Source organism: Xiphophorus maculatus, chromosome 4, assembly GCF_002775205.1.
Source record: "Xiphophorus maculatus strain JP 163 A chromosome 4, X_maculatus-5.0-male, whole genome shotgun sequence".
Classification (NCBI taxonomy): Eukaryota; Metazoa; Chordata; class Actinopteri; order Cyprinodontiformes; family Poeciliidae; genus Xiphophorus; species Xiphophorus maculatus.
This window is the reverse complement of record NC_036446.1, coordinates 16,730,714-16,747,557: the sequence shown is the minus strand read 5'-3', so window position 1 is coordinate 16,747,557 and position 16,844 is coordinate 16,730,714. Positions and strand designations below refer to the sequence as shown.

The following is a 16,844-nucleotide window of genomic DNA, read 5'->3' as shown; positions in this document are numbered from 1 at the left end:
TCATATATCAATAAAACATGATTTTGCACAGTAAAAAACATGAAAAAAATTGTTGATTTGTTTTGCTACCACCAAGTGCTAGATGTATGGATAAATGAATTGGCTTTTGTCACATTTAAAGTCATTCTGCCCAGTTTATTTCTGCCAGCTTGCACAGTGGGTAGATCAGTGGCCACCATTGCAGGAAACGTCCAACTGCAGAGCTGCTGTCTCTGCCAGCTTTCAAGAACACTCAGTTGAGAGACAAGCCAATTAAGCTCAAAGGAGAAAGAGCCCACCTCAGACTCCAGTCCTCTGTTTTTATATTCCCCTCAAACCAACTCATGCTTCCTCCCACTCAGATGCTCTTCTTGAGAATCTGCTTACTCTAGCACATTTTGTCCAGCTCATTCGTTTTCTCTGTGTCCCTTTCACTTTGCAAGGGCATTCAAACACAGAGAAATGTTCCTGCTGCTATTCCTCAGCAGACAACCGATCATGAACAAGTTAAGTGAGCTTGACAACAAACTGCTTAGCTGCACATTTTTGTTGTTTCTTGAAAATTAGAGACACGATATGTTATTTTACTGAAAAGAAGTGAAATAAAAGAGAACAACTATAGCTTCCTTGTTATTAGATATTAAAAAACATATTAAATAACTTCACCCAGGCAAAATGGGTGTTCTTACTAACTAAACCAGAGGGTCTCTTCAATCTGGTGTTCAGATGTGCACTGTAAACATGATAATACAATGCATTTGTAAAAGAAATGCATTGTATTACTTCTCCGCCTCCATGACATGTAGCCAATTTAACGCAAAACAAAAATAAACTGTTATGGGGAAACTGTAAAAAATAAAGTCTAGTCAGAGGAATGCTAACAGGATCCAACGGTCCAGTTTGGTTTAAAAAAATTAGTCTTAAATATGAATCACACTATTGAACAGTCCTGAAACTAGCAAGAAATCTTTGAATTATTAGCAATACTAGCCTTATCTGATTTTGTCCTTGTTTGAAATAACAATATTATAGTGAATCTATAGATTAAAAACAAATAGCCTGGGGTTACTTGTGACATTAATATCTGGAAAATGTACTTTCTTTTTTCTGTTTCTTTCTTAAAAGGTACAGTCTGCTTTGACTAGTGAGAAAACAGCAGAGAGAAATATTTGCATATTCAGATGTTTTCTGATATGTATCAAACTACCTATTGCAGGCATTATCCAATCATATTTAATGGTGATGAGGAGAATTGAAGGATCCACAGGTGGAGTCTTCTGTGGGTGTGAATAATTTCTTCTTGTAGATATTACATCTTTTAACTTTGCACATACTTTCTGCGCAAAGAACATAAAGTAAAACAAAAAAATAAACAATAAGGAAGTGCATAAATGTGGGGTGGAAAGAAAATGACAGACAGTCTTTCTGATTTTTTTTAACAAATAAAAAGTCAAAAAATAATAATTGGTGCATAAACATCTAGCCCCTTTTACTCCTAAACAAAAGCAAGAACAACAAAATCCCTTTAAAAGTCACTTAGTAAACAGAATCCATCTGGGAGTGTAGAAAGAAGAAATCTATTACTAAAGGAAAACCCATAAGTCCTGTTTGCAGTTTCTCACAAGCCATGTAACATATGCAAGTATATGCAAAAAGGCAGTGTGGTCAGACGAGACCAAACTTTGTCTTTTCACTTTACATGCAAAATGCAATGTGTGCAGGAAAAGCAACACTGCACATCCCCCTGAACGCAGCATCTCCTCAACAAAACACGATTGCAACTACGGGAGCATTGAAAGGCGGTTCTACAGAGTATCAACTTAAAAATGTTCAATACAAATGCAATGCACACTTTTGACATTTTTATTTGGGGGAAAAAATGAGTGCATATATAATTTCCTGTTAATTTACCATCATTCCTACTGTGATTGGATCTGAAAATATTACAGTAATAAATACTTTTGCAAGTAAATAAACCATCTAAGCACTACAACTACCTGTGTGAAAACCAGAGTCCCATTTACACAACACCAACGCAAAAGCCCCAGCCTTCAGGAGCCAACTTTTAAAGCAAACACACATGCGATCCCTCACTGTCGGCAGGGTTATTAGTTGCCAGGGAAACATGTTGCTCACAAAACCAAAGTCCAATCTGAGTTGGTAAATCTCCATACTGTCTCCTGCAACCTCTCACAGCTCTGCAGAGAGCCAGCCAAATCCATTACATCCAGATGATGACAAATCGTGTTGACCATTCCCAGCAGCTGCACTGGGGCTTGGTGACACGGTCAGAGCATGTTGTGTAACACAGTTTCCTCAAGACGCCGCGCTGCTTCCACTAAGCTAATGATCAACTGGGGTCAAATGTCGTTTAAGTGGAGGCTGCTAAAAAACCCAGGGACGGGAGGCGAGGAACCAATCAGTCGAATGTGCGTCTTCTTATCTCTTCACTCAAATGTGTCTGTGGCCTTCACGAGACATTTCTGGGGCATCTCGCTTCACATGACACGGCAGACTAGACACAAGGCCGCAGAGGGGTGAATTCTGATCACTAGAGAGAGAAAAAACCGGGAAAACAGATGCACAAAGAGAGAAGGAGGTGAGGAAAGAAAGACCTGAGAGTGATATGAAAAAGTAAACTGAGATTTGAGAACCTGAATCCGCAATTGATCCCTAAAACTAATTCTTTTTATGTGCTTTCATAAAATCGTTATGAACTGACATAATGTTGCATAACTTACGTTTTAAATAGATTCCTATTTCGGAATAAAGCAAGATGTTGTATGATTCCAGCAATGCAAATATAGCATTATATGCAAACTGCAGGATGCATCGATATGAGATAATAAACCATTTTTTTGAGCATTTTTTAGAAGATCAGCTAAATAACAGGGTGGATGATTTGGAGAGCAGAGACAAATGTTGCTGTCTCTGAGTTTGCTTTTTTAATCCTGTAATGTTTTTACCTATACAATTACTCTCCATGGCTGGGATTTTGCAAAATAAAACAAAAATACTTTTTTAATATGAGCTTGCATTTTCTCTGCAACTTGAGTGGAGAGGGGTACTTTGATCATCACTGGTAAAATATTTTGATAACATTGTAGGCTACAACTGGATTACTGCTTTAAAAATCCTGCCACTAATAATTTTTGAAATTGTAAAAGTTGAATAAAACCTTTATTACGCCACAATAAAAGCAGTAAAACTAAAGTGATAGCACGTAAAGAATTTCTAAAAATATGGTTTTGATGGACCTTTAAACCCCACAAAACAAAACTTTTCTAAAGATATAGTTTTGACATACACTACTCATAAAACATTTCATGTTATACATATACAATGTACATAAAAAGCGCATAATTGTTAAAATGTCAGGATGTTGTGATGAAATAAATGTCACCATGAAAATAATTTTTGTAAAACTTATCCACCTTTAATGTGACATGTATATATATCCTGTACAACTCAACTAGAAAGCAAACAAATCTGGTTGCAGTAAACTAATACTTTGTTGATTCATTTTCAGCATTTAGTCTTCTTTGGTAGAAGTCTATCAGCACCCCAATATTTGTTCACTCTACCTGCAAAAATATTGTCCAAATCTCAGACTGTATAGACCAGGGGTCTCAAACTCAATTTACCCGGGGGCCGCTGAGGTAGAGTCTGGGTGAGGCTGGGCCGCATTCACACACACGGTCTCCTCAGCCGAACCTTTCTGATTGCCTATTGCCATATTTGGCCGTAGTCAGGCGCTGTAACAGCCGTAATTGTGTAGTGTCTCTTTAAGATACTCTAGTATTGCTAATGATGTCAGAAGTATGCGCCACGGCTTCTCTGTAGAGAGCGTGGGAGAAACGTGCTAGACGGACATGTTAGCTCCCTAACTTTTTAGTAATGTTACGGGTTGTTTGGACGCTGCTCAATTCTCATGTTTGATAATATAGCAGCCGTTCAACCGGGCTTTGTAAGGTTGGTGAAGAGCGTATTTATTAAAGGACAACACTGTGGAATTCCCAGTACCAGTGTGGTTGTGAGTTTTTGACCGTCCTGACGAATCTGCTGCCTCCTCTCCTCCCTTAAACACAACCCAAGCGTTACAGCGCCTAACCTTAATTACGTTACACTGATCAGCAACTTCCAGGTCTAGACTGGATGCTGAAGCACGTGAAGCGGGAGCGGCCGCAGAAATTGCGCATGTACCGCATGCAAATAATGACAAATAGAAAATGCAAATAGGCCCGGCCGATGTCCCGCCCCCGAGAGCAATATACTCCACCGTGATTGGTAATTTCGTTCAGCTCCACACACAACACTGAAAAGTGCCAATTATATCAAACTCGAGGGCCGCACTAACATTAAACTTTCATATTAAGGCGGGGGCCACAAACTATCGTCCCGAGGGCCGCAGTTGGCCTGCGGGCCGCGAGTTTGAGACCCCTGGTATAGACATATATATTTTTCATGCTACCTCACAGACGTTCTGTCAGATTTACTTTTGAACTCTGGCTTGGCCTACAAAATAAAATATTAAATATGGCGATACGTTTGCTGATTTGGATGTATGTTCTTCAAAAATAGTGTCTCTCATCCACCTTGATTTAATCTCTATTTGATCTCTAAAAACTATCCATAGCATCACATATCCACCATCATGTTTCACTGAGTACATGGTGTTGGAGTCCATAAAGATCAGTTTTGTTTCATTTGAAACAACAGTAATAAACAGTAATAAATTCTCCAAACAGATTTGGGGAGATTTTATTAAGGTGTTAATGTTTTCTTTGGAAGAAAATAACTTTCTCTTTCAGCTATACAATATGAGCCAGAAATTCCTGCAGCTACTTTGGCAGCTTCCCTGAACAGTCTCCATCTTGACTAGACTGGTTTTAGAGAAATATCAGCTTAGATTAAGGTAGAGAAGACCTTCACATTCTAGATACTGCACACATAATGTTGTGAAATTGTTTTGCAGCCTTCTCCAAAAGGATACCTTTCAAAAACGAGATCCCCTTGATCACTGTGAAGTTTCAAATCTTCACAGTTTCAAACGACGTTTGAACACTAAGCAGCCATTAGATCCTCTTACAGTTGCCACACAAAAGTGTTCAGACCTGTTGAAATTCTCCTATTTCAACATTTCCTCATTTGCAGCTTTAGGTTTAAGCTGCAAATGAGAAAATGTTAGAAAAACAGTTTATTTTATTTTCTTTTACATTTTCCCAGGAGCAGGTTACTTTTGTTTTTAGTTAAATTGGCTATATGTCACAGAGGTGAAGAAATACTGCAGTGCTTTTCTTTTATCTACATGTGTTACATCACAAAAACCTGGCATCTTAACAGGACTGTGTAGGCCTTTTAGGTCTACTGTTAAACACCCTCACAATGATCACAAAGAAACAAATAAGAGCCCAAAATATGAAACTGGTGTGTTTGTTTTCTACTTTAGAATCAAATGGCAGAATAGGAATGGCTTCTTCTCTTTTATGGAGCTGTTTAAGGCTGCGGTACTTGGTAAGAAGGACTTCCATAGTTTCTAAACTCATTTTTTATTCCTATATTGGATTACTTCAAGCCATTTCTCAAGCACTTAGATGAATACAATACTCTCTGTTTCCCAGAGCCCTTTTGTCTTACTCAAGATTGCATTAGCATGCAGTAGGGGGTCGGTGGAGGCGGAAACAGTTTGATTTGACTCAGAACAGAAAGCTCTTTTCGACAGCAAACTCTGATTCTATACCCACAGCACAGATGCCTCTTGTTGGCGGGTTTCAAACGCCTATATTTAAAAGATAAACAAATAGACAAATTTTCTGTGTAAAAAAAAGAAAAAATCTAACTCCTGGCGTGCCGATCTCATGAGGAACAGTTGCTTGCTGCATTTGAATACAGATGACATGAAAACAGGCTATTTGTATGGGGGCTTCTTAGCAGCAGCAATAAAACGTGCCACCTGAAAGCTGGGCATTGGTACCAAATGAAAAACTGACACCGGGTCTAAAAGGGGTAAGAGGAAATCCTTGGGAGAAACTAACTTGATCGCAGAGACAGAACATTACGAGGAGCTGGCAGGAAACCACAGAGAGCCTGCTCTCTCCACAGCTCTGTTGCCCAGGGCAATACTGCGGGAGATCGGATCTGAACAGAATTTAATTTTTACTTCAACTCTTACAATCCCTCTTGTGTTTTTGCCACTAAATCTTACTCCTTTAAATATTACCATGAAGAAGAAGAGGCAACATGGGAGTTATTAGTCACTTTGAGGACATGATTTCTGGATACTGTGATCCAACAGTTGGAAAGAGAGTCACAAGCATAAACTTTTCACTGTGCAGGACATCAAAAAGCTTAACAAATCAACACCTCTCAGTTTAATAAAGCATAAAGTGATCTCACTCTATTTTCTGATGATGCACTTCCCTCCGATCCAACCCTGACAGAAGACCTTATGATCTCCACACAGCCGCTTTCCATCTATGACCTCAAAGATCTGAGACATCACCAAGCCAGAGGTGGAATATGGCCCGGGGGGGACCAGCGCCAGAACCTACAACCGGCTTCATCTGATCCACAGCTGCATGAGCTGACAAACAGGACCACCGGAACTCCGGCTGTTTTCACTAGGAGTGTCCTCATTAAGTCACAGCCCTGAAATGTTTACTCCTGCGTTTGTTTGTTTTAATTTCATCTGTGCGCCACAGCATAAGGGTGTGTGTGTGGGTGTGTGTGTGTCAGAGGGCCTTTCTGGATAAATAGGATATAATGGTGAAACTCCACAGGTCACCTGCTGCTCTGAACTTTGAAGCACAACAGCTGTAGAAAATAAGGCAGAAAAATAATGTGCTCAGAAATTAAACAGAAGACATGTGTGCACCGATGCGTATTATGACCAGAAAGCAGATAGATGTAAGTTGTCTGGTGAAAAGAGGATGATCTGATCGATTTTTAGATAAAGATCTTAACAAACATGATCTTTGCTTTACAGATTTCTTGAAATACAAATGCATGGTCCACTAATCCAAATTTCAAAACTTCATTGTTTCAAACACTGTTTGAACAATGAGCAGACATCATCTCCTCTTAAGTTGCCATACAAAAGTGTTCAGACTCGTTGAAATTCTCCCATTTCATCACATTGCAACAGCGAACTAAGATGTATTATACAGAGATTTTGTTTGCTATGCCAACAAAAAGCCTAATTCTGAGACAGAAGGGAAGTGATACATGATTTACAGCTTTTAGCTGTGAACTTTAAAACTGACAAAGTCTTACTAAGCCCAGCAAAAATATAAAATAAAATAAAAAACCCACAAAAATACAGAAATAAATCCAAAAAAGAATGTGTGAAATAACATAAAACACTGCTCACAGAAACGATTCCTCCAATTTTCACAGAAAATAATTATTAAAATTTTAAGTTTGGCTCTGCTACATCACTAATTATGCATCACTTTGTGTTGTTGTATCATATAAAAATTGATATAAGGTCAACTAAATCTAGGTGTGTGAATACTTTTCCAGGACACTGTAACTAACCTCCACAAAGCAAATATGTTTTCAGGTAATTGTTCCCCAATTTAAATGGACAAAACAAGCTGAGATCTGCAAGACGATGTAAACTTTTACATCAAATCCAAACTTGTTCCGCTGAAAAGTCACATCTGCACAAGTACAAACATAATTTCAGAGAAAATTATTCTCACATCTTTGCACAAAATTCATAATCGGATGTGTCACTGTGCATATCCTAAATAAACCTGATGCTTCACTTCTGCAGATGGACTCCCAGGGGAAAACCTGAATAAATAAATATCCAACACAGCATAATAAACTAGACACTTTAAATTGCAGAATGAGTAGGAATATATTAGTATCTCAAATTAGACTGTTTCCTGACGAAAGTGTTCTTTATTTTACAATCCGATAAATAGCACAACATGAAACCTATTTGGATCACTAGATAAACAGAACTTGTTCATCTTATGCTGGTTCTGCTTATGCAATGAAGTTATTCAAAAGAAAGACGATACAATCAGAGCTTGAAAGCTGGTAAGAACTCACAAATATGCAATTTCAAACTATTATTTTCTGAAACAAATCCTGTACACTGTGTAAAGCTATGAATATGAGTGAGGTGTGTGAGAGGTTACTATTAATCATAAATACATCAAACTACAAGCTCTATTGAAGTATTTCTTAATCAGTTCACATACACCAGAAGGAAGTTTTTCTCTCCACCTCAGCTGGGTATTAAGGGTCTGAATTGCATCCCATGCCTGGACCTTGAAGCGTTTTCCCATGAGATAACAAATAAAGACAGGAAGTCTCCAAGGGGCCCTGGCTTAACTTGGACCAATGTGGTTCGATAGTAGCCAAATTAGGCTAGTTCTCATGTTGGCAAGAGGGAAAAGAACAGGAAGCTGCTGGACACGTGGGTGCAAAGACGGACTGGCACAGTGAACTAAATTAGTTCAAGAGAAAATGCTGAAAAAATAATCTTTGGGATTGATTTCATAGAAACTTTTATTCTCTATTTACTAAGGAGGGCCTAGTATGCTTCCTTGAACAGTTTAGGGTTGGTCTATGGGCTAAACAAAACATATTCAATACATTGTTTTTGCACAAAATCATTCTTAGATGATGAGATTTCTGCCTATTTTGAGTTCCTTTTAGAACCAGCTGTTTTAGTGCTTATTGTCACTTTAAACCCTAATAAGCTGCTGCTAACGCTACATTTACACTCTCACCTGAAAATGGCTCCAAACAGATCCGCAGTTATACAACCGTACATCTATGATCCTGAATCAGACCCAAAAGCAGAAGCAGAGCCTCCTGCACAACCAACAAGAATCCAGCAAGTGGTTTCTGAATAGTAAGCCAATAACAATACACTTATCTTTTCCAGCAGCCATTGTACAGTGCATACAGCGGTAAAACCAGCTGACCAAAAGTGCTGGTGCTCCGCTTGGGTTGCTAGGTGATAACCAGGGCGTGGCTCGGGTTGCTAGGTAGGGGACTGGCCTCGATTGGGGTTGTTAGGTAACGCCTCAGTTCCCATCGATTGTGACTTAATCAAAGAACATTCATTTATTGTCAAAAAAAAATCCGGGTGGTTTTTAAAGTACTTACAGGCTGTTTTTAAAAGCAGTTGAGACACAAATGGAAATACAAAAATGTTGAATTTTTAAACCATTTTGCGAAAAATCCTATGCATTCTCTTTTTGTTTTAATTGGCGACTGCAGTAAAAGTTGGTGATTTTCAATTATTTGGTCTAATTTCATAATTTACTTCAATTAAAACACAGATAAAGAACTAACAAATTAGAAATATACTCAAGGGCTGGAAATAAACTTATTTAATTGATTCAATATGCATCAAATTAGCCCAATAATTGTATGTATAAGCCAGAAAACTCTGCAGAAGCGCAAACAATGATTAACCATCTATTGGTGCTACGACTGATTTATGGTAGTAAAGTCAAGTAAAGGTCAAGTAAGCAGTAATGTTAATATTGGAATGATTGATGGTCGGCCAACAACCCTCATGCTATGTGTTTGTCTGTTTCATGCTTCAATATTTACAGCATTAAAGACAGTATTAAAAGTTCACTTCAGTGTGGCACACATATATTTACATTTTGAATGTTTAACCCGCTCCCGAATGTTTTTAGCATGTTTCAAGCCAGTTTTACAAAAACAAAAACAGACCACATCTTAAAGCAGGCAGTAGGAAATTAACAAAAAGTTGTCTTTCTGCCGGAGAACTCACCGCTGTAGAAACGGATCATGCAGCTGAGATCAGAGTTGGCCGCTTCATGCTGCACTCGCACGGGGTCTGCGTAACCCATCGACGTCAGGTAATCGTAAACCATCTGGAGGGGACGCTCGCTGGGGTCCAGCCTCCTGCAGGATCGATAGCATCCAGGTTTGGTGTGACAACAAGGACAACCAGCTTTGGAGTGAAATATATATCTAGAGGAGGACCTGACCACGGATTTGAATAAAAACTCGTAAGAAGCAATGATCTTTCAGGGCTTTGGAGCCACCAACAAATGCTCAGAGAAATCCTTTGCCCTGTGGAAAGTTTAATTGCCTGGAAGAGCAACGCAACCAGAGTTGATCATAAATCCCTGAAGAAAACTCAAAAAATAAGAACACTGTTTAATTAGTGGGTTTCAAAAGTAGGAATTCATTTATCATCTTTCATTATTACATGATGATTTATAAATGTTACATCTTTTTGGAATGACTCCCTTCCATTTGGTATAAATATATTTATTCCTTGCTATCCTTCAGGGATTCACAGTATTCATATCTCTAGAACTTTATCACATTTTGTCACATTCAAAGCACAAGCTTTAGTGCAGCTAGTCGAGACTTATAGTGACAGACAAACTCAAAATATGGCATTATGGTGAAGTGGAAGGAAAATATACATGGTCTGAAAAAATGGTTTTGCAAAACAGCTGAATGTTCCTGTACAGTATTTAGCTCTAACTACTCTGACGAGCTTCCCTGTTTGTGCTAAAAAAAAAAAGCATCCCCATCACCGTGGGACATCAGTGTGATGTTACTTTTAGATTTGAGCCATGCACAGAGTTTGACTCCAGAAAAATGACACTCAATCAGAGCTCCTACTTCCAAATATTTGCTGTGTCTCCAGACTACAAACAGAACTTTCTACGTCTCTCCATTCATACTCAAAGTCCAGATTTGCAGAGTGCACACCTGACAGACATCATGTTTATAGATACTGATACCAGAGTTTCAATTGGCCTTTTGGCTACTTCAGTGACTCATGCTCTTTTTTCTCTTCCTGTTATGTAGACGGCCATATCTTTGCTATACGCTTCCCATTTCCAGATGATGAATTGAACAGCTCTTGGCACACTGTTTTACGACGGTTAGGGTTCCTGTTATGTCTGCATAACAGAAAGGTATGTTAGCACTTTCTTTGAATCCTTACAGTTTTTCAAACTCCTTGAATTTTTTTCCCCCCAGGCCTTTAACTACTCATCTTATCAGTGGTGAGCTCATAAAATCATAACTCTGCAAGGTTTTTTCCAATATCTGACTGGAAAAATGAGCTTCAAGAGCAAACTAAGTTTATATTTACATTGAAAGGTAAAGTGATTTATAAGGCCCCTGATATCAAACTGCATTCTCCTCCAGGGAAAAACCATTTAAAACCATTTTTGGGTCTGGGAGTCTCTTTCAGGGCATTTCCAAAGGATGACTGTAGCTGGGAGGAAACTCCAGGAATACCCACATCGTGTTGGAGGGATTACATGCCCAGTCTGTCCTGAAAAAGCAATTAATGGATCCCTGAGGAGGAGTGAGCTGCTGGGAAAACAGAACCCTGGACCGGCTCGGTAACCCTCTTGGAATGGGATACCCACCAGAACAGGGATAGACGGTCCAAAAGTGGAAAGCACAGATCGACACGATTCACCCTATTATTTTATTAGGTTTTGGTGTAAAAACAGGATTGCCAACAGAAAATATCATTATAAAGGATCAAAGATTGCCTGAAAACAGCACATGATCACACACTGTTAAAGGAAATCAAAGGCATTGAAGGAAAGCTTCTCTTTCAAAGAAAAATAATCTACAAGTAGTTTAAAAACTTTTGGGTTCAAAGTCAAATATCTTATAGGTTTAAGAGACCAATATACTCTTTTAGTGATCCAAATCATTCGTATTTGACTAACATTTTTTGCCTCCTCAGCAAAATATTCTTTAGTTGCCATAACAACATCCATTTCTTAGTCACTCCTGGTCTGCTCTTTCCATTAGCCTCCAGTTTCACTCCTGGTATTGTCTTGTAGATTGCAAAACTGCAAACTGTGAGTAACTAACCCACTAAACCGTGAGGTTTTTAAAGACAAATGGTCATAAATCTCTCTCTCTCTATTTGTATGAGTCAATCTAGGAAAATTCTGCTTTATTATCAAAATGAGGCTTTACAAAGTACAGTTGAAGCCTCACTAGTTTTAGCACTGGTGATCTAAAAAAACACCCCAATCTTTAACATCGTTCATTTTCTCTACAAGCTAAATGTACAGAAATTAGTGGGGAGGGGAGCGTTTAAACTTTTAAGTGTGAATTTGCTTCATTTTATTAAAGTCCATTCTACACATATTTAGCAGGTATGCTAATAACCGTAGAGAACATTGCATAAAAGTAGTTTTGTTGTTACCACACAATTTCACTGACAGTCCACGAGTAAACTGAGTGAACCGTCACACTCACACTAGATAAGGCGCTGAGATTTAAGCTAAAGCCGAGAGCTTATTTTCTACAATATCATATTCCCACATTGGGTTTTCCAAGAAAGAGCAAAAGAACAAATTCCTTCCTGGTCACGGATCAGTGAACCAGACACTCAGAGGGTCATTTGCTGTTTTTCAGAGAGCCTGCTCTGGGTCTGAAGGGGGTGTGTGCACCTTGAGGGTAAAATTGGTGAGGTGCTGTGAGAGTTTGGGATCAAACGGGATGTTTTGCATTCACTCAGGCTAGTTCACTGTGACATTCTGCTCAAACTATAAAAATGATAAATGTCTGTTTAGCTAAAAATTCTTCTGCATCGCCTACATCTTAATGCGAGTCAATACACTTATAGCTGCTGTGTCTCTAATGGAAGAGACGCGCTTCCTTCACAGGCTATAACATCTCACGTTTCACTTCCAGTTCTGCTGCGCAGCTAAGATGCGAGGCGTTTCTGTTTTTCTTTCTCTTATACATGATTTCACATCAGACTGTGGTTGGTTCTTTTAGAGCACGTGAGGATTTTGTTTGGAGCAGATCCACAGAAGACGTCTCAGCAGGACTGCAGCTGCTCGATCTTGATGTCAGCAAAGTAATTGCTGTTGTTTAATTCAGATTTTGAGGACATTGCCAAGAAAAAGACCCACCCTACAACATCAGCTTGGCTTCTTCATGCAACTGCTTTCTGCACTTTATGTACTGTACAGTGCATTTACCTGAGAAGGTCTCCATGCAGCTGAACGTAGAGTCCCTGTCCGTTTCTCTGAGCACAGAGCTCCTCCACGGTGGTGCTGGTGGAGCAGAGCACCAACTGCAGGTCCGTCTGAGGGGTGGAGGAGGCCTGTGGGCCGGAAGCAGGCGGCTGGGGGTCCACGGTGCCGCCATAGAGGCACACACAGCCTCGTTGGGTGTCCCCCTTCAGCCAGTCCCGCTCTCGTGACCCGAATCTGGTTTTCCTCGTCACGCAGCTCCGGCTCCCGTTCCTCTTCATGTTGCGCTGCGGAAACAGGGAGGTTTCTTCAAAACATGTTGCAAAAGAGTTTGGAGGAGGTTCAAAATCCAGCAACGACAAAAACACGAGTTGCCGCTCACCAACTGGATGATTTGTTTGATTCATTTTCTTAAATATAGTTTCACAGCTTTTTGAATTAAATAAAAGAGGCAACAAATGAAAAAGAAAACCTAAAACGTATGTAAAAAGCCTTATTTACATATATTAATCTGTCATTGCTCTAGCAAAGAAATAATGAAAACTGAAGTTAATTTTTTTTTTTCCCCCTCAATGTCGCTGTCAAACAGTAACAAGAGTGGCATCTTGTTGTCACCGAGTCACATGTTTGATACGTTAATTTTGCAGGAGGCAAAACTGCAAAAAATAAAAATAAAAAACTTACGCTGTCCTACCATCACAAACAGTAAAACTTTAAGTTTTTTTTAGCTGTACATGAATCATGCATTTTTAATAAATGAGATTATGCTTGAGAATATAGGCAGAAATACTTCAGGTGGGTTTGATTTAGAAGAAAGGATGGATATGTGGAACAGCACCTCATCTGTGGGCGTCAACCAAACAAACACTTCATAGATTCATGTTTTATTTGGTTAAAACAAAACTTCCCTAACATGTTTTTTCTTGTAAAAAGAAAAAAGCATGTTAGAAAGTAAATTACCAAAAGAGTTGCTCACAAACACCTTTGCGCCAACATTTCGTGTCTTTGTTGTCTTTATTTTTTCAACATCACCAGATTTCAAGGCATGAAGAGAAGTTACTGGATTGCAAGCTATTTTTGCTTCCCTTGTGATGAACTCCACAAACTGACTGAATGTAGGAAAATTATTGCAAATATTACATTATATACATATATATATATATATATATGTATTTGATTGTTGTGTTTTGCTTATCATGTGTTAGATAGATGAGTTGCAGCCTAATGTTTCATAAAAAAAAGCTAAACTACGAACCAGTACTGTGATGCTATACAATCAATGTGATGCTCAGATAATTAAACTCCAATAATTCCAGCTGCATATGACAAGAGACAGTATATCACTTTATCATGGTTTCTAACATATTCTTATCATAAGGCATGTTTGTGTCACTGAGTATGTACAAGATATTCTAGACTTTTCTTAATACAAACTTCCAACAAACATACAATCCATGTTTTGTCAAGGATAAGATGAATTTTTCCCAATTGACAAAAGAAAAACATGTTGATGATGCTGTAGGGGTGAGAACAAAAATTGAGCTAATTTAGTCAATAACGTACTTAATAACGCACCTTCGCTGGATAACTCTCTTTCATTTTAGATAAGTTTCAGATTTTTAAAAACCCTCAAAAGCAGATTTTTGCCATATTAAAGCAACTCCACCCCCAAAATTGTCCCGGCCGTTCAAACAAATGCTATTTTATGAAAATTTTAATACAGTCGCATTCACATTAGAATAATGATTTCCAGCTCTATAGTAAGGAGTCCAACATAGTTGTGAAGTTTCTCCGATTCAACACACCGGATACAAATAAATGAGGGAGAAGCAGAACTCAAAACCTAATAACAGGATGAGGAGATAATGCAACCATTTAAATCAGAACAAGGAAACATCTTAAAGACGCAGGACTCCAACCCAGGACAGGAACTGATCTACAACTCCATTAAATGTTAATTTGGAGGTATTCATGTTGCTGTGTGATCCATAATCACAACTTTCCCATTTGAACTTCATTGTAAATAACCACATTTTGTCAATAACCTTTAAATTCAAATGTGACAGAAGTTTAAAAGTTCAAAAAAAAGTATTTGAGTAAACTCTTATAATATTTTTGAGATTGCAGCTGTTTAAGAATAGCAATCTTCTTTTGTCTTGACCAAGTAATTAGTTGAGAAACTAACCTCTGTTTTATCCATTTAAAGAAGCCATATGAGTCATCCATGCTGGCAAATATATATGGAAACATAGCTTCTTGCCCAGAGTGCCCTTTCACCAACGGGAAACAAAAGCACCAAAAACATAAAAATGAAAAAGATTACTCTTCAGTTGCACCCTGATCACATCTTCTAACACTAATGGATACCCAGTCAACAGCGGTTGGGCACCGTAACGACACATTAGGCTAAGCACTGCAGGAAAATGTGACTATGCACTACAGATGGTTAATGGTTAAAGTTCGAACAACTAAAGGGGCATTTCACTGTTTTTCAAGGAATCTGAAGTCTAGTTCCAGTTCAAAATCTGAAATGCTCAACCAGGTCAAACCTAAACTCTATACAATGTGACAATTCTTTGGCCTTTCTTTACTCATCAGGGGAAAAACCTCCACTAAATGAGTTAGAACATAGTTTGAGATTTTGGTAAACATTATCCTGATTGTTCAAATGGGAAAAGAATAGCAGTTTAGATGTTTGTTTCCCCCCTTTGTGGGCCTTGGATTAACATAAGAATGTAAACTACAATATTATGAAAGATTGTTCTGAACAGCTTTGATGTTTGAAACATATTCAACATATAGATATAAATATAAAAAAGTCTAATTTTGTTCATTCCTATTTTGCTAGCCAACTATGAGGTGAAAATCAAAAATTAAGAGCAACGCAGAGAGGAGTAATCTTAAATTATCAACCCTATTTTGAGGTAAATGAAGATACTGACTAGAAATTCAAAATGTGTCCATTTTTCTTGAGCTCTAATTTATTTTCAAACACAGCGAAATTTGATACAATTACTAAATTTGATACAATTACTACATAGCCTTAGAACTGAAGAGACATGTCTGATTGTACACATCTGACAAGAGATATTACCCTTTCACTGAAGATAGCTAACATTTGGGCTTGTTTTACTGAACATTTAAACTGGTACCTACATTTAATAAAAATAACACACCAGGGAGGACTAATTCCCTGTAGATCTATGGGAAACATCATTTCAAAATCATCAGAAACCTGGGCAGGAAGAGGCCTTCCTGTAACACATCTTAAACACCCCAGTGTGTTTGTGAGGATTGTTGGTATTAATTGGATTTTGCTCCTCCCTGAATGACAGCCATCACTTATAATAACAGGCGTTACATAACATTGCAAGGATGCGTTTGAAATCATGCACTTTGCCCTGTTCAGTGATCCGCTGCAGCGGACTATGAGGCAAATCTTTCCCCGTCACCAGCGCTCTGTGCTGCCGGATTCACCCAGTGTATCACCGGGGCACAAACCCTCCCGTTATGACCTGCCTTCAGCACTCGGATTCCGGTTGCAGAGTGAGCTCCGGGACCGCTGCGGCTGCCGCGACCCGCAGTCCGGCTCAGCCCCGCCTGATGGACCACCGTGTCCGGCTGCCTGTCAACACAAGCCCCGTTGTCTCCGGCATCGCCTCCCTTCTTGATGTCGGCTCGGATGTTGATCGCAGGGACCGCTGTGTTGTTATCCTCCTCCTCCATCGCCATGTATGTCCCCCCCTGGTAGCAGCCTCAAAAGGCAGGAGCGCCCCCGGAACACGGCTGGTAAATTCCCACAGAGAGAGGAAAATTCATCCTGTGTCGGCGCTGCGACGCCATATCCCGACTAATCTGACCGCTGTCACACAGGCCTGCCTGCCTGCC

The 16,844-nt window shown here is 39.0% G+C and overlaps 1 protein-coding gene across 1 annotated transcript in view; it reads right to left on the bottom strand.

Annotated features, from left to right (window-relative positions):
* The window catches only part of phlpp2 (PH domain and leucine rich repeat protein phosphatase 2), a 41,135-nt gene extending 24,291 nt beyond the window's left edge, over window positions 1–16,844 (bottom strand). The window contains exons 1-3 of the mRNA XM_023332141.1: window positions 16,476–16,844; window positions 12,963–13,243; window positions 9,749–9,882 (exon numbers count right to left, since the gene is read on the bottom strand). Of these exons, the coding sequence (XP_023187909.1) occupies window positions 9,749–9,882; window positions 12,963–13,243; window positions 16,476–16,688 (628 nt within the window). The 5' untranslated portion in view covers window positions 16,689–16,844. The remainder of the gene's footprint in view (window positions 1–9,748; window positions 9,883–12,962; window positions 13,244–16,475) is intronic.